General features: G+C 48.6%; 1 protein-coding gene across 4 annotated transcripts in view; it reads left to right on the plus strand.

Annotated features, from left to right (window-relative positions):
* SLC39A11 (solute carrier family 39 member 11) overlaps window positions 1-22568 on the plus strand; it is a 289518-nt gene that overhangs the window by 167135 nt on the left and 99815 nt on the right. For all 4 annotated transcript variants that reach the window (XM_070774168.1, XM_070774170.1, XM_019982119.2 and 1 more), the window contains one exon: window positions 17123-17293. In XM_070774168.1, the coding sequence (XP_070630269.1) occupies window positions 17123-17293 (171 nt within the window). The remainder of the gene's footprint in view (window positions 1-17122; window positions 17294-22568) is intronic.

A 22568-nucleotide genomic window follows, 5' to 3' on the forward strand; every position in this document is an offset into this window, starting at 1 on the left:
CCTAAGTGGGTAAAGGATTTTTTTCCCTCCTTCCCTACGAGAACCTGGCTCTTCCAGATACTTCCAAATGGACTTCCTGACCAGTGCCCGAGTCTGGCCCATCAGCGGGTGCTGCTTGCTGCTGGCTCGTGACTTCATTGCTTCCATTCTTCCTCTGATGCTTCTTCATTTGGGATCCATGAAGGGAAAAAGCTTAGTCTTCTCTAAAAATGCCTTTATTTTGTTCTGACTCTTGAAAGGGAAAATTGAATTGCATTTAAATTTCTAGGTTGACAGAAATGTTTATTTCCTTTAGCACTTTGACAGTATTATTCTGCATTATTCCATTCAGACAGCTTTCATCAAACTGGAATTGTGTTATATGTTGTATATTCTCTGCGGGCATCATAAAAATCCATATGACAGCAGCCTCATTTCAGTTTTATGTCTGCTTATGTTTTTCACTTGTTTGGTGTTTTTTATTTTTAGGATGTTAATATGTCTGCTTTGTCTTCGTTACATGTGCTTCTTTTCAGTGGTTTTAATTTCTTCTCTTACGGCTTTCATCAAGTTGCATGTGTGTGCACTGAGTCACTTCAGTCGTGACTGACTCTTTTGTGGCCCTGTGGACTGTAGCCTGGTGGGCTACAGGCCAGAGAGGCTCCTCTGTCCATGGGATTCTCCAGGCAAGAGTGCTGGAGTGGGTTGCCATGCCCTCCTCCAGGGGATCTTCCCGACCCAGGTATCCAAACTGCATCTCTTATTGTCTCCTGCATTGTCAGGTAGGTTCTTTACCACTAGCGCCACCTGGGAAGCCCTGTTATCAAGTTAGGCATATATATATATATATATATATATATATATATATATATATATATTTATGTACATATTTGAGGCACAGTTGATGTGTAATATTCCCTTTCTCTGTTGCAGGCTCAGATGTGCATTTGAAACCTTTTTGGCTTGTTTATTTCATGCATATTTCTAGGTGTTTGTGGAGGGAGATTTCGGTTTTATCTTAATTGTTAGTCTTGCTGGAAACCTACCTATCTCCAGCAGAGACTCACGTCTGCAAAGCAATCCTGCCTGCGTCCAGTGCTCAGTGGTTGGCGGGGCCTTTGGGTCCCAGGTTCTGCCAGGCAGCCGGTCATCCTTCAGCCTCTCTTCCTGGAGTTTCATGAACTTGTGTGTTTTTCAAGACTTGTGATTTGACATTTCCATACATTGGACAAGGAAATAAACATATGAACAAATGTTCACTCTTCCCAAGACTGACCCGTGAGCCGTGTTCGTACTCCTGTTAAGCTGGTAGGCTGGGGGGGAATTTTTGAGTGGGGGGACTCACGTTGAAAGCAGTGAGTTCATCCATGAATATTTCTGGGATCCAATCATCTTTGTTTTGTGTGGCTTGAAGAAGGCATGTCTTGATGGTGAGGATCCTGGGAGGTGTTTTCCAGGGGAGTCCAGCACATTCCGAACACGGCTTAGGGAGCCCAGCGAGGCGGCAGGGGTTCTCCTGTTAACCCTTTCACCGTCTGCAGTGGGCGAGAGGCCAGGACGTGTCCAGCTTGAGCTAAGCCCAGCCTGCCCCATGGCAGACAGTGCTGTGGGAAAAGCCCACACCCGTTGGGTTGCATTTCTCATGGGGTGAAACTTGTTCTCTTTATATCAGGATTCCTTGGGGAGCTCAAAAAAGATCTGCCACAGTCAGCTGTCCTAGGATGGGGAACCTGCCTTTGAGAATTCTTCAAGTGATTCTCACTCATATTACAGAGCGAGAATGCCTGTCCTGGATTCTTGCCGTGAGGAAGTGATGGGAGAACGTATGCAATCCTAAGGATCTTTTGGGCAAACAGAATTTCCTGTGGGATGGAGAGGCAATAGACAGAGAAAACTGGAGCTCGCAGGCCGCTCTGTGCCCGGCTGTGGTGATGAGGAGGGGAGATTCAGTTCAGTGGATTTTCAGAAACCTCATCTTTAGGGGTGATTGTGGAGGGGGGTGTGGAGGGAGGCAATGGTTTAAAACTACTTGCTGTCAAGAAAAGACAGCGGGGAAAGAGGACAAGAGAAAATCTAACCGAGCATTAACTTTCTCGGCGTTTGAGTTAAAACGTTGCCTGGGTTTCAATTAGCTGAGCACCTTCTTCCCCATCCCTGGTTAATCGTCGGTTGCCATGACAGCATGCTCCCTGCTTTCCTAGCCCCCCACCCCCACCCCGCTAACTGCCTCTGGCGCCAGCGGTCCCGCGGGCTTGGCTGAGCCCAGACCCGACTCCTCTGCAGGCTCAGGGCTGCAGGGGCATAATCGGGGACAGATTTTGGTGGGCAGGGGAGAACTTGCCACTTCAGGGGTTTAGGCTGGATAACTGCTCCATTCTGATAACGCCAAGAAAAGTGCCAGGTAGCCCTTTCTGGGTTGGATATTCGGTTCTCAGGAATGGTTGTGAAGGGCCTGGCAGGTTATCCCGTGGGCAAAGTGCAGGACCCTGCCCCCTCCCCTCCACACTTCCTGCCCCCCGCCCCCCTGCCAGCATCCCTCCCTGGGTTTCCCTGGGCTCCTCTCGGAACAGGGTTTCTCAGTGGGGGTTCCTTGGGTTTTCTGCACTGACGCTTGCTCCCATGTTCCTCATTTGGTAAGTGAGGGTGATTACGGAATCTGTCATCCGAAGAGCGATCGCAAGAGGAGGAACGCATCTGAGGTGTAAGGTGACATGTTCCATTTAGTGCAGAGGGAGCAAAATGACAAGAAGACCCCCAAGTGAAGACGCCCAGTGAACAGCTGGTGAGGGATCTGGGCTGCGCGTAACAAGCTTGGGCGTCCGTTCTTTCTAATATATATTTTATTTATTTTTGGCTGCGCTGGTCTTAGCCGCGGCATATGGGAACTTTAGTTGGGGCACGAGAAGTCTTAGCTGTGGCATGTGGGATCTAGTTCCTCGACCAGGGATCGAACCCAGGCTGCCTTCGTTTTGAGCACAAGGTCTTAGCCCCTGGACCACCAGCAAAGCCCCTGGGATTCCATTCTTAATGGGTTTTCATTGTGTTTTCCTGGATCCTTCTTTCTCCCCAAAGCTTTGTTTTCTAGAATGCCTGTCGTACCTGCAGAGTCCTGAGCCCTGCCCAGGTCTACCACGAGTTCCGAGAATCTGAACTTAAAGTTTTATTTTAAAGTATAATTTTTATAGAAGTTATTTAGGTGTCATTTCTTTTTAAATGTTATTTTATTATGGTAAGAATACCTCAGGTGAGATCTACTCTCCCTTGCCAGATTTTTAAACGTAGGACACGTCAGAATTGACTGTTGGTGCAACAGGTCTGTAGTGCTTAACTGAAATTTTATACTCTTTGATACTGAGGACAGAATATAGCCTGCCAGATCAGTAAACAAAGGATGCTGGGGGCCATCAGACCATCCACCACTGTAGCCGCCCTGGGCTGCGTACCCTGAGGGGATGCAGGACGGAGAAAAATGGGATCCTGGCCCTAGACAGTGAAGGTGCATTTTGAAGGCATGATTTCAATGAGCCTGACTCTTGCATCTTCCGATACAGAGGCAAGCGCTGAATTCATTAACTTGAGATGCCTGTTTTTCTCTTTTGCCATTTCCTTCTCCAGTGCATGAAAGTGAAAAGTGAAAGTGAAGTTGCTCAGTCGTGTCCGACCCTCAGCGACCCCATGGACTGCAGCCTTCCAGGCTCCTCCATCCATGGGATTTTCCAGGCAAGAGTACTGGAGTGGGGTGCCATTGCCTTCTCCATTTCTTTAATTAACACTAGTCTTTTGATGTTCTGACTACCTGTTTTTGTTTGGTTTTGTTTTCAAAAACTTCTGTGTTTCCTGACTTCTCCCTTACCTCTTCAAAGCAGTCCTTCAGTGCTGAATGGACAGAGGAGCCTGGCAAGATTCAGTCCATGGGGTCACAGAGAGTTGGACACAACTTAGCAACTAAACAACAATAACAACAACAAAATATTCATATATATATATGTGTGCGTGTATGAAAGTAAATCTGAAAATGGAAATACAATGGTTTAATGAAATAGCATCAGAATATTATTTATTTATATTACATAGATCACATGTATATTTATATACGTATGTCTGCCTGTCTGAGGCTTCCCTCATAGCTCAGTTGGTAAAGAATCTGCCTGCAATGCAGGAGACCCTGGTTCGATTCCTGGGTCGGAAAGATCTGCTGGGGAAGGGATAGGCTACCCACTCCAGTATTCTTGGGCTTCCCTTGTGACTCAGCTGGTAAAGAATCTGCCTGCAATGCAGGAGACCCAGCTTCAATCCCTGGATTGGGAAGATCCCCTGTAGAAGGGAAGGGCTACCCACTCCAGTATTCTGGCCTGGAGAATCCCATGGACTGTATAGTCTATGGGGTCGAAAGAGTGGGACATGACTGAGTGACCTTCACTTTCACTTCACTTTCACTCCTGCCTGTCTAGCTATCCGTCTATGTCGTCTGTCTGTCTGTCTACATATTATAGCTTTCTCTGGATCATAAGCAGGTATGCTGGTGACCTACTTTGCTCCCATCTCCTTGATTGTCACATATTTTTTTAGGAAGTGAAAACTGGTATCACTGTTAACCTAAGTAAACTGCATTAGATCAGTAACTCTATTTTTTTTTTTAAATGAAAGAAAAAAAAAAGTTGCTTTGTAGTTCTAAGAAAGATTGACCGTATCTTGAAGGGCACCGGCCTGCTCCTTTTATTGATGGAAAGTTCCTCTTGTCTTTAGCGGCACGTGGTCCCTCCTGTAAGCTGAAAATGTCAACGCGACTGTGGAATTTTGAAACGTTCACATTCCAGTCGTGGCCTGCTTCTGCATTGCGGGTGTGGGGCGTTGGGGTTGGACGGTACTTGAAAATTCTGCACCGGGTTCGATCGTGATCTAATTTCTCCTCCTTCACTACGAACCTCCTGCTTTTGGCGGTTTAAGTGAAGAATGGACCAGGTATGCTAGCCACGCCATTAACCTTTCTTTCGTGTTTTTATAAATGGAATACAAGTTCACCGTGGGAGCTGCTGAGATGGACGGGTTTTGTGCTGTAGTTGCTGTGTGCCTGCCAGGGGCCCCACACCCATCTCCTCGCACCTGAACTTCGGGGCAGGCAGCATTAGCATCCCCACGTGGAGATGGAGACCAAGGTCCCCGGGTACCGAGCGACGTCCCTGAATGTAGAACCAGGACATGGTGGGACCGGGATGAGAACCTGGGTGGCCCAGGAACCGGCTCCTTGAAAGCGAGTGAACTGACCTCATCCGGTCCCCCAGCACCGCTCCTCTCGCGTCCTCCATGCCCAGTGATGCCAAGAGTCCTCTGGGTCATTAGCTCGGAGAAGAAGGGGCAGAGAGAAGCCTGGAGGGGTGAGAAAAGAGGAGAATGCCGGAGCACCTGCTGTGGGCGCCCGCCCAACTTGTCTCCTTGGTAGGCAGCTCCTGGAGGCCTGGGCACCTTCGGCCAGCGACTCAGCCTGTGTCCGCCCCGTCCCCGGCTGCCCGCACCCACCACGCGTTCTTTTCTTTGGTTGATAGTTCCCTAAGACAGGGGTCCCCACCCTCCGGGATCTAACGCCCGATGAGCTGAGGGGGAGCTGCTGTAATAATGATAGGAATGCAGTACACAAGAAATGTGATGCATTTGAATCATCCTGAAACCGTCCCCCTACCCCCACCCCAGGGTCAGTGGAAAAGTTGTCTTCCATGATGTGGTCCCTGGCGCGAGAAAGGATGGGGACCAGTCACTGCCCTAAGGACTGAGAGAGACTGTTAGAGCGCCTCGGAGCAAAAAGATGATGCTGCTCTGGGGTGAGCACACTGCTGTCTCTCTTTCTCTGTCACACATGGGCACACACACACACCCACCCACACACATACCCACACACACATGGACACACACAGGTGCATATGCTGAAAAGGAGAGTCCAGAGGACCCACAGCCCTGGTAGCTGTCTTCCCCGATCATCCCGGCCGAGAAACAGGTGGCTCATGCGTTCAGGTCACTTTTGCTGATCTGGAGAGAGGGGAGGCGATGATGGAACTCGCAAACTCACACCAGACCAGCCAGAAACATCCCCCTCGCGCCTCCCCAGCCATGCCAGCAGGCTTTTTCTTTCCATGGTCCACCCCCAACCCGCAAGTCAAACTTTGCAGAACTTCGCTGTCACACAAGGTGCCCTGCAAACACCCGGGGTGGGAGAGTAGGTTTTCTTTACTAGTTGGGACCCTGATATTGGGAGACTTGTTTTCTTTTTCCTAACAGCGTGGGTAGCTGTGCTGAAGTTTACCCCTGCCCTCTGTCTGAAATGTTTCTTGAACAGATTAATAGCATGGAAATTCTGCTGGGGAAATATTTACCTGATTAGGAAAACAAGACCTTTAGAGACAGACATTTAGCTGCATTTCCATAATGTATAAATTATTTGCATCTCAATGTAATGCTAATTGCTAAGCCCATGCTGATTGGAAATGAGCCCAACTAACCCACGGATGTTCACCAGGGCCTTGATATAGCTTCACCCTTCCAGCCTCATAGGTTACGCCGGCACAGGAGCCCTTCTCAACTCAGAAAAGTGCAGGTGCTTCTGCCCCATGCAGGCTCTCCGTGGGAGGATATTCTTTGTGGTGACCTACATCCTCTCCCCCAGGGAAGGGATTTTGTCTGCTGATCCAGTGCCGTTTGCTTCCAGTGTGTCCATCGTCTCCTGGAATTTCCTCCTGGTTAGTAAGCTCCTCTGTTGAGAGGCTGCTCAACCCCTGGTCCGAACCCCCCACATAATTCCTTGTTATCCTTTTTTTACTTAAATTTTATTTTTGATGTGGACCACTTTTAAAGTCCTTATTGAATTTTCTACAACACTGCTCCTGTTTTATGGGGGTTTTTCGGCCGAGAGGCATGTGGGATCCCAACCCGGGATCAAAACCGCACCCCCTGCATTGGAAGGCAAAGTCTTAACCACTGGACCATAAAACACACATGTTTAGAACGTCATCTGTATCAGAATTACTGGGGTGAGCCTGGAGGGGCTACGTGGCTTGTACAATGCAGACTCCTGGGCCCTTCTCCCAGAGGCTCTAATTCAGTAGCTATCAGGAGGGGGTCCTGGAGTCATCTTTTAAGCGCCGCCACCATGCACAGCTAGGGATGCTGTTCATTCCGCGCTTGGAGGTACAGTGATCTCGGCTATGAGTCTTTATTCTCAGAGGTAGCGGAGCTGGCAGAGCAGCCTCTGTCAAAGGTGAAAGGGGGCCTAGGACTATGGAGCTCACACCAGCCGTTGAACACAAGCCCTGAAACATAACAGATGCTGTGGTTTTGGATGCCTCCTCCTAGACCCGGTAATTTATAACCACGTGAGACCAGGCAGGTGGAGAAGGCGATGGCACCCCACTCCAGTACTCTTGCCTGGAAAATCCCATAGACGGAGGAGCCTGGTGGGCTGCAGTCCATGGGGTCGCTAAGAGTTGGACACGACTGAGCGACTTCCCTTTCACTTTTCACCTTCATGCATTGGAGAAGGAAATGGCAACCCACTCCAGTGTTCTTGCCTGGAGAATCCCAGGGACGGGAGAGCCTGGGCTTCCGTCTATGGGGTGGCACAGAGTCGGACACGACTGAAGCGACTTAGCAGCAGCAAGACCAGGCAGGAGCCACCATCTTTCCCAGAGAGGTGGAGGGTCCTTTGCAAAGCTCTCCTAAACCTTCTTCTCCAAGATGCCCAAAGTTCTCCACAATGCCCTCTCTCAATGTGGTGGTAGTCGCTAGCTATGTCCGACTCTTTGTGATCCCATGGACTGTAGCCCGCCAGGCTCCTCTGTCCTTGGAATTCTCCAGGCAAGAACTCTGGAGTGGGTAGCCGTTCCCTTCTCCAGGGGATCTCCCTGACCCAGGGATCCCACCCGGGTCTGCCACATTGTAGGCAGATTCTTTACCATCCAAGCCACTAGGGAAGCCCTTCTCCAAAGAGGCGTCTAGAGCTCTTTGGAATCAAGTGTCTCCTTGCTGATGGATGCCCCAAAAGCCACGACGGTCCTTTCCCCACCGGGGAGTTTGCACTGAACACAGCATGTCGGGTCACCTACGGAGAACGAGCGATGGCTCTGGAGCCCACTTGGGGTATATTTTTTAGCGAACAATTAATTCACCAGAGATGAGTTCATGTTGATGAAACAGTTGTCTGTCCCTTTATAAAATAGAGGAGCTGACCTGGTAGGTGGACATTTTAATCTTATTGGAGATCCAGGCTCCACTGACGCAGAGTAGAAGTTATTATCATACTTAGCTATTTGGAACAAGCAGCGTTTTAGTGGGTGGTTTGCTTAATAGGATGAGAAATCTTTAGCTAATAGAGAACCCATTTCTTCTTCTGATGTACATTTAATTTTTTATCAATTATGCAGACCTATTTGTTTCGCCATTGTAGCAAAGCAATTGCTTATTCATAAGCATCAAAGCTAAGGCACGGATGACTTCTAGTGCCTGGAAAAATTGTGCAGACTTAAAAGACAAGGGGATCTAGTCAGCCTTCTTACACAGCACAGAGCCTCTGATGCTCCTGTGGATTGTGGATTATTAGAACGATAAATGGAGATATATCTATTATAGTTACTAAGGTTGTAAATTAAGTTTTTCTCGGTTGTGTCTGACTCTTTGCAACTCTGTGGACTATTTGCAACTCTGTGGACTATAGCCTTCCAGGCTCCTTCTGTCCATGAAATTCTCCAGGCAAGAATATTGGAGTGGGCTGCCATTCCTTTCTTCAGGGGATCTTCCTGACCCAGGGATCCAACCCTGGTGTCCCACATTGCAGGTGGATTCTTTACCATCTGAGCCACCAGGGAAGCCCCGATTAATGTTTTCACCATGTTTCTTAAACTCCAGATGTGCCTCTGCCTAAAGGTTAGTAACTAAGCATAATAAATACTTCAGTGATCTTTCCATGAAGCTTCCTTGGTCTCTCATGGAATCTTTTCCTATCCTGACTTATACACGACCCACATAGCAAGCACAGCCTTGAAAGATTTCTCGCTGAGACAAACGTGTGGCCACTCTCAGAGGAGAGTGCACTCACAGTTGGCCCAATTTCTCCCTGACCTGGAACTCGGGCCTGAAATCGGGCACAGATAGGACTGTAGGTTAAAATGCAGGATATCCAGTCAAAATCAACTTTCAGATCAACAATGGGAACTTTTTAGCATAAGTATATCCCCTGCAGTATTCGGGATATACTTATACTGAAAGGTTTTGTTTTATCTGAAATTCATTTGCAACTGAGCAGCACCCTTTTCATTTGCTAAATCGAGAAACTCTTGCAAGGGTCCTGTCCACACTAGATATTCTTGCTGTACAGGCAGACTTGTTTTATTGCACTTTGTTTATTGAACTTTGCAGATACTGCTTTTTTTTTTTTTTTTATAAATTGAAGGTTTGTGGCAACCCAATAAAAATGTTCACATTGCACCCAAATCTTGGAGAAGGAAATGGCAACCCACTCCAGTGTTCTTGTCTGGAGAATCCCAGGGATGGAGGACCCTGGTGGGCTACAGTCCATGGCGTCGCACAGAGTCGGACACGACTGAAGCGACTTAGCAGCAGCAGCACCCAAAAGGTGTACTGGAATGTTGATAGCAGGCCTCTTTAAACTTTTGGTTGTTGAGGTATAGTTGATTTCCAGTGTTGTGTTTAATTTCTGCTGTACAGCAAAGTGATTCAGCTAAACATATATGTAGGTATATATATACATCCTTTTGCATATTTTTCCGTTTTATTTTATCACAAGTTATTGAATACAGTTCCTTGGCTATACAGTAGGATTTTGTCTGTCCATTCTCTGTATAATGGTCTCCACTTGCTAATCCCAAGTCCCTAATACACCCCCCCACTCCGCACCACCGCCCTGACAGCCGCTGGTCTGCTCTCTTGTCTGAGAGTCTGGTTCTGTTTCATAAGCAAGTTCATCTGTGTAATAGTTTAGATCCCACACATACGTGATGTCGTGCGGTATTTGTCCTTCTCTGGCTGACTTTGCTCGGGATGATAACATCTGGATCCATTGGGTTGCTGCAAATGGCTTTATTTCCTTCTTTTTAACGACTGCGTGATATCCCACTGCGTGTATCTCCACGTCTCCTTTACCCATCCCTCCGCTGCTGGGCGTTTCAGTTGTTCCCACTCCTGGCTACTGCGAATGATGCTGCTATGAACATAGAGGTGCGTGCATTTTGTTGAACTATAGTTTTGTCCAGCACTTTTTTCTTAAGGGCACTTTTCTGTCCTGAGGAATGTCAAAAAGGAATTTAGTAAGTGGAGGCTGAAATTTCAACGTGACCAACTGGATCCATTTGTCTACTTTATGATATCCACTGCTCCCAGCTCCATCTCGTTACTCACTGACACGCGTAAGTGGATCACAGGAAAATTACTCGTGTCTGTAAGGGATTGTCTAATCCTATTCACGTTCTTTAAAGAGACCTCCCTTGCACAACAGAGGAAAGTAATATGCCTGGAGCTGTGAGAAATGTCCACTTTTATTTGTAGTCAGAGGGGAAATGTCATTTCCCCCATAAATAGATACATTTATTTTTAAATGAAAAATACTCAGGCTGACTGAAAAAAACAGCGTGATGAAAACTTGCAGACCCTGCTCAGAGGACTGTAAATGGAGTGGCCTTTCCGGAAATTGGTTAGACCAACCTGTCAAGGCCCTTGGATCAGCAGTTCAACTTCTGGGAATTTGGTTCAAATTGCTGATTGTTTATATAGCTTAAAGATTCTGCAGTGATATTTTTAGGGAAAAGAAAAATTTAGGAATAGCCTAAATGCCCAGTGGTTTGAGAAGGTGAACAGTAATTTGTACCACTTGAAATGCTTCTAAGGGTTTTTAATCATATGGGGGAAATGTTTGTGTTGTGTTCAGTGGGAACAAAAATAGTCTGCGGTTGTATAATGTGATCATCCCAGTTATGTAAAACCACTTGAAAAAGTGTGGAAGGAAATACAGCAAACTCAAAAAAAATGTTTTTTCAGCTGATGTGATTTCAATTTTCTTCTGTATACTTGTAGGTTTTCCAAGGTTGCTTAAGTCTGCATTTGTATCTTTAGAAATGAGGTTATTAGGAGGAGAGTTTGTGCTGGGGGGTCCTTGCTCAATGGCAGGATGGATTGAATGGCTAACCAGCCCTGCCTTGACCAGTTAAAACCATTAAATGTATTAAGTTGATGACATTAAGTGAATGTCCTGCCTGGTTTTACGCCGGGACTTTACATTTGGAGCCGATGTGATGCTATTTCCACGGGGTTCTGGGCGATCTAAAGACAGTCCTGGGTGAATGAGTGTGTAAGGAATTTCTTCCAGGAAAGGCATGAACATCTTTTTTCCTTCCGTTTCCTCTTGGCTCTTGATCAGCGATAGACTGCGTTGTGTCACCCAGCCATCGCACCCCGCCGTCCCTGTTCCTCACAGCTGAGTCACCTTTCAGGTGCCCGACAGGCTCCAAAGACAGGACTGAAGGCAGAATGTTGAAGCATCAGAATCTTCCTCCGCCCTTGAAAATCCTTTTTTTCTCCCTGAAGCCACCGGGACTTTCCTCCTCCCCACCACGATCAAAAGCCAGGAATGAGTTTGGTTTATCCCTCCATCTCCAAGGCCGTCTCTCCTTTCTTTGGAAATGGAATCAGAAATTATCCTCAAGAGGTAATACTTACTGAAAGATGGAGAGGGAGCCCTGGGTCAGTGAAAGGAATCTTCTCTGGCTTATTTTCAAATGCATCTCTCTTGCATTTGCGTTTGTGGAAGGCATGTGACAAATCGCATCTCCGTTGCAGTTCAGTTTCAGGAAACCAGTTGTTGGCCAGGAGTAATTTATGAGCAAGCAAGTAAGCACCGGAATGTTTAAGGATCTTTTGCACTGAGATTCCCCATCTCCCACCATTTGCAGTACGAGTTGTTGTTGTTTTTTAATATCTTTTATTTTATTTATTTATTTGGCTGAACCAGGTCTTAGTTGCAGTGCGTGGGATCCAGTTCCCTGACCAGGGATTGAACCCCGGACCCCCTTGCACTGGGAGCCAGAGTGTTAACCACCGGACTACCAGGGAAGTCCCAGCAGTAGGAGCTTTTCCTCACTTGCTAAGCTCTGCTTCCTGGGGTAGGCCAGCCCTTTTACATGGTCCAGTGGTGTGTGTGAATCGTGAAGCTGGAGGACAGAGTTAGTGCCCGAAGTGAAGGAGCTTTCCTGGGGTGGATGGGAGGGAGCTGAAGGAGTACGCCCCCATGTGGCGAGAGAGAAGCACTGCGCCTTTTAACATCTGGGAAACCGAGAGCAATGACTCAAATGAAAAAGAAAAGGATAGATTTGGGACTGAACAAAAATGGAGCCATTAAAAACTAGAGTCCCAGAGGCTAAGGAATTTAGAAAATATTTCTGTAGTCTTAAATGAAACAAGTGGAATATGAAACTGTATATTAAGATGTATAAGCCACATACACACTGCTGTATTTAAAATAGATAACCCACAAGGGCTTCTCCGGTGGCTCAGCGGTAAAGAATCCCCCTGCCGATGCAGGAGACAGGAGATGCGGTTCAGTCCTGGGTGGGGAAGATCCTCTGGAGGAGGAAATGGCAGCGTGCTCCAGAGTTATTGCCTGAAAAATCCCATGGACAGAGGAGTCTGGCAGGCTACGGGCCACAGGGTCGCAGAGCCGGACGTGACTGAGCACAAGCATCGCACAGCAAGGATTTAGGAAGAAGGAGTTTTTTCCAGGGACCTGAAGCGTTCTGTGTTTAGCGGACGAGAATTTGCCTACTTGTGCTAATTCAACCAGATCATCTCCAGTAATATCTTGGGGACATTTCTAAAGCTCCTGTGGCTGATGATCTGTTAATTAGCGTTCCTCTTATTCTCTGGTGGCCTGAGCGTCCATCTCCGGGCCTATTATTGATGGATTTGGTCGACTGCATCATCACAGGGGCAGCAAACATCCTGTTCCTGCTGAGTCTGGGCCCATGGGGGACGAAACGAAGACTACCGTGGCGTTTATCTAGCAAGATGAAGTCTGAGGTCCTTGAATCTGTAAGGACTCATTGTTCCAAAATCTTCCTTGTATTTTTTTTTTTTTACTGGAAAGATGATAGGAAGTCCCACCTTACTTTCTGAAGCATCGCTGATGGGAAGTGATTCAGAACCTGTGATCTGAGGACATCAGGCCCTTTCACGGGGGAGGAAGTCACACCCCAAGGGGAGGGGGCTTATCTCCTCTCCCCCCAACTTCCCCAGCTTGTGCCCATCAGACCCCCGCTCTGTTTTTTGCTGTACAGTATGGTGAGTTGGTACAAGCATCATGTCCCTTGTTTGGGGGAGAAGAAAGCAGGGGACAAATGTGTGCAATAAAGTCACCTCGTGATTCAGCTGGAAAAGGGAGCCTTGGTCTGCTCTGTCTGTTCCCTGTGGTCCTCATTCTCACATTTAGCAACGGGGTGCCCCCCCGACAGGATGAAGAGCGGGGCGGCAGGCTGAGCCCCGGCCTTGGGCCCCTTCTGGGTGTGGGTGTGTAGATGCTCGAGTTTAAGTTTTTAAAACATTGGGTTTTGATGATGGGCAACTTTGAAGTCTTTCCACCTTCTTTAAAGGATTGTAACCCAGTGTCCCTGGCTTGGTGTTAATAAATATATCCTACGGACAGCGGCTTTATACTTAAAACAGTAGATCTAACGGGTTAAGAAATAGTGTCTTCATGGTTTCAGGTTTGTGGACAAGCGGGAGTGATTATAGATATGAGATTTCCACGGAGCCTTTTCTGCCTCTGGTGATGCAAGCTCACTGGGTCTCTCTGAACTTAAGTGTCTTGGATTTCAAGTTCCTAAATGTCACTGTGGTGATTGGCTTTGCTATGCTTTTGGGCTTCCATGGTGGCTCAGATGGTAAAGAATCTGCCTGTAATGCAGGAGACCCAGGTTCGATCCCTGGGTTGGGAAAATCCCCTGGAGAAGGGAATGGCAACCCACTCCAGTATTCTTGGCTGGAGAATCCCAGGGACAGAGGAGCCTGGGGGCGGGCTGCAGTCCATGGGGTCTCAAAGAATTGGACATGACTGAGCGACTAACACACACTCTTGTGAGCATAGGGGTAGGTCACCACGCCACCCCCGACTCCCGGTCAACCGCAGGGCCCTGGTTAAGAGGTGGCTTCTGGAGGCAAAGGACCCAGCTGGACTCCTGAATCCAAGATGAACTCAGGACTTGGAATTCAGGGCTGTGACTTGGAACCAGCTGCTCTACCTCTCTGTTATTTAAGCTCCTCGTTTGTTGAAGGGGATCATCTCTACCTCATGGGGCTTTTTTAAGGAAGGAGGATTTGTTGAGACTAAGTTCTCAGTATTACCCCCATGTCACTGGTGAGGTTTTTCATTCCTAAACCCGACATCGGCTGTTTCTTCCGCAAAACGTCCTTCTCCTTTGCCAAATCCTGCTTGAAAAGTGCCCAGACCTCTCCTCTCCCAGGAAATCTCACGGGTCGATCCCTGATCCCACACCGGGCTCAGCTGTTGCCTCTGTTAAGGGGTCACCCTTCGTCCGTGGTGCTGGCATCTTACTGGGCAGAGTGTGAAGATTTAACCAGCCTTTCCAGGAGAGGCGAGAACATTCATGGCTGGGGACGCACCCTTCCTCTCGGTGATGATTTATCTGGACTAATGTTCCTCGTTGCAGGCTCATTAGCAGCTGTTATCAAATGCTGGCTTATTTACCTTTCCCAGCGCATCAGGCGTTTGCACCCTCCCGTTTCTCACCAGGGAAAGGCAGCCACATCCGTGTTCACACTTCGGCGAGGACCCCGAGGCGAGGCTCGCATCCTCGCCTGGGTTTATCAGTCTTTACACCTCTCGACGTTTCTGTTAAACGCGTGTTTGGTGCTGGAATTTGCTCACGAGGCCCCTGGCTCCGTTGCTGTCTGTGCGTCACTTGCAGGAGGCCTAGAGTCGGATCCTTCTGTGACAGTGACATACGAGCGTGGCCTCCCCGTGCTTTCTTGGGACAGTGCACTTCTGTCCCTTCGATTCAAGGGCGTGATCCATGTCCAACCGTCTGTCCTTCCTGAAGTTATGAAAATCCCAAAGGGAAGAGTTATTCCTTTATTTTATCTCTATCAACTCCCACCAGAGAGCATCCCTGCTGGGGCTGTGTATTCAGAGGAGAGTCCGGGTGTCCGGGGTGTCCACTGACTGGCCCCGGAGACAGCTGGGTGCCCCCATCACTGCACAGCTTCCTCTGTGCCCAGCACTTAGGCCTGCTTGCTTGTGCCTTTGGTGTTTATGGACTTAAAATCCCACGCGTTTTGTTCAGTTCCACGACAAGCCTCTGTAGCCTGAGTTATCAGGTATTGTCAACAATTAAAAAAAAAAAAACGAGGTGTGCCGAGAAGCACACACCTGTGCACACACACACGAAGATCATCTAATATTGGAAGCAAGAAAGACGGTACTAGACTTCCCCGATGGAGCAGTGCATAAGAACCCACCCGCCAGTGCAGGGGACACGGGTTCGATCCGTGGTCCGGGAAGATCCCTCATGCCTTAGAGCGGCTCAACCTGTGCACCACAGCTGCTGAGCCCACGCGCCTAAAGCCTGTGCTCTGCAGCAAGAGAAACTCTGCTCCGAAACTGGAGAGTAGCCTTCGCTCGCCATGACTAGAGAAAAGCCTGAGCAGGAACAAAGACCCAGCGCAGACAAACTAATTAATTAAAAAAAGATAGGCGGGTCCAGGGGTAACTGCATACTTGCGCGTGTGCACACACACACACACACACTCACGTGCATGCACACACGTATAGACACCACAAAGTGAATGTTGAGCTTCCGCTTGTGCAAATATCGCCTTGGAGGAGTCGCAATCCCCTGAGACAGTTGCACCCTCCAGGGGCTGGTGTTATGCATTGTGGCTCACGACCATTGGAGGGCTGATGACCCTGGCACTTGAGAGGATGGATCACAGGCCCCGTCTCCCCAGTGGCTCTGAGCCTCCGCTGTCCCTGGGAGAAAGCCCCCTGAGGCCAGCTGGGGAGGAGCGAGCCCACCTGCCCTGCACGTCTTTCTTCCTCTTCAAGCTGCTTGGTCTCAGCAAACCACCGAGTAATGGTTTGTTTTTTTTTGTTGTTGCTGTTTTCATGTTTTGATGTATTCCACTAAAGTCTGCTCATCTGAAAATGGAATCAAAGATCTGATCCCATTTATGCAGTGAGAGTCTGGTCTTGACATGAAGTACCCAGGGTGTGAGATAAGCGCCCTTGTCTTGCTTTTCCGCCAAGAGTAAGCAGAGGCCGCACCACCCTCCTGGGGTCAGGGGTAACGGAAACCTCCAAGTTTCTTACTTTGATGTTGGGAAAAGTTTTCTGCAGTTTTCAGCTCAGAGACAAGAATGATTTTACTTGTGAAAAACGTGTCCCCAGAGAAGGGAAGCGGCCACCATGGGGAGGTCCCTGCTGGCCCTGTCAGAGCAGAGCCTCAGTCAAGCTTCTGCTGTTCCCCCCAGCCTGGGAAGTCACACAGTTTATCCTCCAAAGCAGGACACTTTTGAGAGTGCAAGAGGCCACTAGTAACCCCCTTGGGGGAGCAAGTCAAAACTGGGCTGTCAGGTCTCACTGCTCACGGTGGACATCCCGACGACAGGACCTGGTGGCCTGTCTGCGTCGTCCGAGTCAGGGTCTGCAGGCTCAGATGATGGAGAGACTCTCCTTTCTATTTGTGCCACCGCGGGTTTAAGATTTGATCAAGACGCTCCTCCTCCGGGAAGCCTCCCTGATAGGTAAGGGGCTGCGAACCGCAGCCTGGATTCTCTGCCTCAGTCTTGCTCTTCTGTATTTCAGAGCCGGGCAGTTTGCCTCCATTAGGAACCGGCAAATCACCCATGGATATTTGGGATAATCTGGGCACTTGGGAAACCATGAGTATTTGGGATAATCTGATCCTAAGAACAGAGTAATGAATGAAGGTGTGGAGGACCAGATGGATGCATGTACGGACCATTAGGAAGTTAGGAAATAGACCTCGTCCGGTCGTGCAAGCTCCCCCCACCACTGCTTGTCCAAGTCCTGACGTACCTTCTTTCTGACGGCTCTCTCTATGTCCCTCTTTCTGCTCAGACAAGAGTGAGAACGGCGAGGCGTATCAGAGGAAGAGGGCCGTGGCCACCGACCTCGCGGAGGGCCCCGCTGCCCCCGGGCCACCTCGGGGCAGCGCGGCGCAGCCCGGCGGCAGCAGCTGGCGGCGGATCGCGTTGCTCATCCTGGCCATCACCATCCACAACATCCCAGGTGAGAGCCCGCCCGAGCGTCCGCAGGGGGAGCGTCTCTGTCGGCTCGGCGACTTGAAGCGGGGCTTGGGCAGCTGTGGTGCGGGTCCTTTCTCCAGTGGTCCCCAGCCTTCTTGGCATCTGGGACCGGTTTAGTGGAAGACCATGCTCCGTGGACCGGGGCGGTGGGGGTGCTTTGGGGATGCTGCGAGTGCACCGCACTTCTTGTGCACTTTATGTCTAACGGGGCGGTGGGGGTGCTTTGGGGATGATGCGAGTGCACCGCATTTCTTGTGCACTTTATGTCTAACGGGGCGGTGGGGGTGCTTTGGGGATGATGCGAGTGCACCGCATTTCTTGTGCACTTTATGTCTAATCTACCATGCTTCCGTGGACCGGGGCGGTGGGGGTGCTTTGGGGATGATGCGAGTGCACTGCATTTCTTGTGCACTTTATGTCTAACGGGGCGGTGGGGGTGCTTTGGGGATGATGCGAGTGCACCGCATTTCTTGTGCACTTTATGTCTAATCTACCATGCTTCCGTGGACCGGGGTGGTGGGGGTGCTTTGGGGATGATGCGAGTGCACCGCATTTCTTGTGCACTTTATGTCTAATCTAGTGCTGCCGTTGGTCTGACAGCAAATGCCCGTCTGTGGCCGGAGCCTGGGGACCCCTGCTTCAGGGGGCCGTGGGGGAAGGAGCGCCAGTCTTTCCTGAGTTTATCTTTCGGGTTACTGGCTCTGGATTGGTCATCGTATGTTCCAACTTCCTGTTCCAGTTACTGCAGACAATTTCACTCCGGTGTCCACCTCTGAGTTCCTTTCTTCACATATTTGATACCAAGTTATTTGGGCACAGATTCATTAGCTATTGCCTCTCGTAAATATGGAATGTCTGTGGCTTTTCTTAATGCTTTAAAAAAATTTTTTTAATGTTTATTTCTGGCTGCATTGGGTCTTAGTTGTGGCACGTGGGCTTAGGGATCAAATCCACAATCTCTGCATTGAAGGGCAGATTCTTAACCACCGGACCACCAGGCAGGTCCCCCTGACCCTCCGTTAAAGTATTGAATTCAGTATCGTTTTACACTGATGTTTGTCTCACCTGCTTCCTTCCTGGGGGCATCTTTCGGAGATATCCCTGTCGTTACCACGTCCAAGGTTGTACTGCTCACTGCATGGCAGGCCAGTAAATCAAGAGGTGAGTTGTTGGGACAAGGAATAGCAGCTTTATTTGGGAAACCAGCAAACCAGGAGGACGGTGCACTCACATCCCAAAGAATCTTCTTGCCTGAGTTGGAATTCAGGCTTCTCTTATACGGAAAAGGGAGAGAGTAAAGGCGAACATTTGTTTCCTGGTTCCGGTCAGCCTCCGGGGGGATGTGTCCCTTCCTCCTTCTTGCAGTCATTCACAGGTGAGCCTGGTCAGGATGCCCATCACCTGAGACGCAGGGTTCCCAGAGATGGGCCAGGCAGATTAATAACCTGCACCCTTTGCAGAGGAAGTGCAGAATCTTAACCACTGGGTCATCAGAAAAGTCCTGTGTTATGTATGATTTAAGTCTATAGGCACATCCCTTTAGTGACTGACTTAGAATACAGAGGTTCCTCCCGATTGCATTGTGATCCTTTCCTTTTTAGCAAATTTGAACCAATTTGTTTCATGTCTTTGGATTTATTTTCATTGAAAAAAAAAACTTGTTGGTGTTCTATTTAAAAAATAATATGTTTTATAGAGAATAACTAGAAACAACAGCTAAATATACAGGAGATACTATTAAAAGCCAAGTTGAGGGATGCTGGGGAATCCCTTGTGGTACATTTTAGAGTTCCATCTCTATGGCCTACTAAATAGTTTATCTTGACAACGGCTTGAGCTGTCTGAACCTCGGTGTTCTCATCTATAAAGTGGGGATAATGCTGTGACTGAGATGACTGGGCTATTCTTTACAAGGTGATCTACACTACTTTGATAAATAAGATCAGATGTGTACATACACAGTATATACAGTACTGCGGCCGTCTGAGCATGTGAAAAGTGGAAGCTGTTATTAGCGTGGATAACGCTCCTGATTCCTTCAGTCTTCTTTGAAAAGTACTTAGTTCACTTCGTTTCAGTTGTGTCGGGTCCGGGTCGCAGCGCAGGCGTAGTGGTTTGTGGTGCGCGGGCCCAGCTGCCCCGAGGCGTGTGGGGTCTTCGTACCCGGACTGGGATGAACACCCCACCTGCACTGGACCTCCAGGAAGTCCCCTCACTCCTTCAGTCTTGAATTCTTAAACGCTCTGATTCATCTTTCATAGTTTTAGAGCTCAAGTTTGAGTGATGACCTTGTTCAGGGGGCAGCCCCAGGTGATATATTACCTGAGTCCTTGCAGAGTTCATAATGTCACCCTGTTACCCCAACACAGGTGCGAAGGCTGCTCTGGGCAGAGCTCGCCAGGGGCACGTATTTCTCCTTGAAGCCCTTGTGAATACTGTTATCTTCTGGCTTCAGTCTGTGGGAGAAAAGGCCACAGCCAATCTGAGTTTATCCCTCGGTGGGTAACTTGAAATTCTTTTGCTTGTGCAATGAAGATTTTGGGGGGTCATTTTTAGAGAAGGCAAAATTTCAATATATTATGTATTCCAGTACACACACACACACACACACACACACACATACATACATACATACACACATGTATGTATATGTGTGTGCTCAGTCACTCAGTTGTGTCCGACTCTCTGGGACCCCATGGACTGTAGCCCCCCAGGCTCCTCTGCCCATGGGATTTCCCAAGAAAGACTACTGGAGTGCGTTGCCATGCCCTCCAGGGGATCTTCCCAACCCAGGGTCAAACGTGCGTGTCCTGCACTGGCAGGTGGGTTCTTTACCACTGCACCACTTGGGAAAACCTTACACGTGTGTGTGTTTGTCTCTCTGTGTACATATGTGTGTGTGTGTATAGACATGAAATGTGTCGAAAGACTAAGTGTCTAATTACTTTTTAGGCTCAGGCTTTCCTCTAAACGAGAAGCATTTTCCTCAAGTATTTCTGTCCTGATTCTTAGGAATGTCTATCCTATGATCATATAGGCTGATTGGCCTCATTTTTTTTCAGCCTCTGTTTCCCTCTCATTTCCCTCTTGGCTTTTTCCCTTTGGGTAAAAGTCAAGGTTTTGCCCAAAAACAGTCAGCTATTTTGATTGTTTTCCTGGAGCTTGCTATACAGTATGGATTGAGATGATATTGTATGTGGGACCCCCGGGCACAAATCTGACCAAAGTGGGTTTCAGTATGGATTGAGATGATATTGTATGTGAGACCCCCGGGCACAAATCTGACCAAAGTGGGTTTGCCCCCGTGGAAAGATCTGGTCACGCTCACCCCTAGTATTTTTTTTAAAATTAATTTTTAAAATTTATTTTTTTATTTGGCTGTGCCAGGTCTTAATTGCAGCATGCGGGATCCTTAGTTACAGCATGTAGGATCTAGTTCCCTGACCAGGGACCGAACCTGGCTCCCCTGCCTTGGGCATGCATGGTCCTCTGAGGACGTCCCACACCCCCAGTATCTTGACGAGCCCGCTGGGAGACCGAGGGCTCTGCAGAGGGCAGCGCCCAAACCTCCACAGACATGTTCAACCTGTTAACTGCAGGTTGGAGTTAACAGGTTGAGCACATTATTGGAGAAGAGAATTATGGATTCAATTCTCAATCCTTGGAGAAGAGAATTATGCTTATGCTATCTTTTCAGTCACAGTAATTAGTGGCTTTCTTTCTGCCATGTAAGATTCCTTGTTTAACCAGTTGAAAAAGAATAAAGATCTAAATATAAATATATGTGCTTCCCAAGACTCCAGTGGGGCTCAATCCCAGAGTGTCAAGCTCCTGACTTCAGTCTGAAGGAAAGTTCACTGGCACCTTCGGGCAGCTTCGTCCCCTTTGATGAGCACCGTTTCAAGAACTTCTCTGTCACCAACCTACCTTTGAAAAGGTCTCTTTCTTTAACACTTGCCTTCATGGTTTATTAAAAATTTAACTAGAGCTTTGATGTTCCCAGAGACTCTGGGTTTTAAGATAGATTTTCACAGTGACTAAATGGATAATTGATTTTTTTTTGAAGTTTTTTTGTCTTGGCTGATTCAGTTTTACATGTCCTGGGGATGACATTTTGTTTTAAAAAATTATTTTTTTAACTGTGGACGCCGAAAGCTTGTTAGCGTGTGTGCTGTCTCCCAGAGGTTCCTAGAGCTTGAGAACGCACACAGGTGTGAGCGCACACCCGGGGCACTTGGGTTCATATTTAAGACACAGGGCAAGGATAAAAGCATCCTTAGACATCTGTGGCTCACAGTCCCGTGAAGACTCTGCTGAGAGCTGTGGATCCTCTTGTAAGAGACGGTTGCACGCAAACCCGTTTGCAGGCAGTTTGGGGTATTCACAGGCTTCCCTGGTGGCTCAAATGGTAAAGAATCCGCCTGCAGTGCAGGAGACCTGGGTTCGATCCCTGAGTTTGGAAGATTCCCTGGAGAAGGGAGTGGCTACCCACTCCAGTATTCTTGCCTGGAGAATCCCACGGACAGGGGAGCCTGGTAGGCTACAGTCCCTAAGGTCACAGAGAGTCAGACACGACTGAGGGACTAACACTTCCAGGCCCTTGGGTGTTCACAGACCTCACGAAGGCCACCCACAGCTCCAGAGTAGGATGGACCCCCTGCTTTAGAGAAACAAACTGTCTAGCTGGGCAGGCGCTTGAAATGTTTCCGGAGAAAAGGGTGATGACTGACGGAGGCCAGTAGACCTGAGCCCTGCCGGCCCAAGGCGGGGTTGCAGAGACTCCTGAGGGGAGGGTCGACTCCGCACTTCACAGTCCGTCTCTGGCTCAGCCTGGGGAGCTGAGTCCTTTGGAAAATGATCTCCCAAGGAAACCTGCACGCTTTCCGTGAACACGACCCCACTCTGTAGCCTCTGGAGCTCCCTGTGTCCTAATGGGCTTTCCCTGCAGCGCTGGATACACTCCAGGGCTCAGAGCCTTCCAGAGATTTCCAGGCCTTTGGAAAACAGGCTGCCATTCTGTGTCAGAGTGGAATTAAAAATCAGCCAGCCATCGAGTTTCTATTAATCTCTTTTCATGAGTAGCTTATGGTCTTTGTACTGAAAAGTTAAATTTAGAGCTTAAAGGGATTCTAGAAGTTATCTCATTCAAGCACTGCTCCATTTGAAAATTTGGTGGTTGGAGGAGGGACGGGGTGCTAAGTGATCGTGGTGGTTCCTTTGCTCCATTTGAAAATTTGGTGGTTGGAGGAGGGACGGGG

The sequence above is a fragment of the Bos indicus genome, chromosome 19 (assembly GCF_029378745.1).
Source record: "Bos indicus isolate NIAB-ARS_2022 breed Sahiwal x Tharparkar chromosome 19, NIAB-ARS_B.indTharparkar_mat_pri_1.0, whole genome shotgun sequence".
In the NCBI taxonomy this organism is placed as follows: domain Eukaryota; kingdom Metazoa; phylum Chordata; class Mammalia; order Artiodactyla; family Bovidae; genus Bos; species Bos indicus.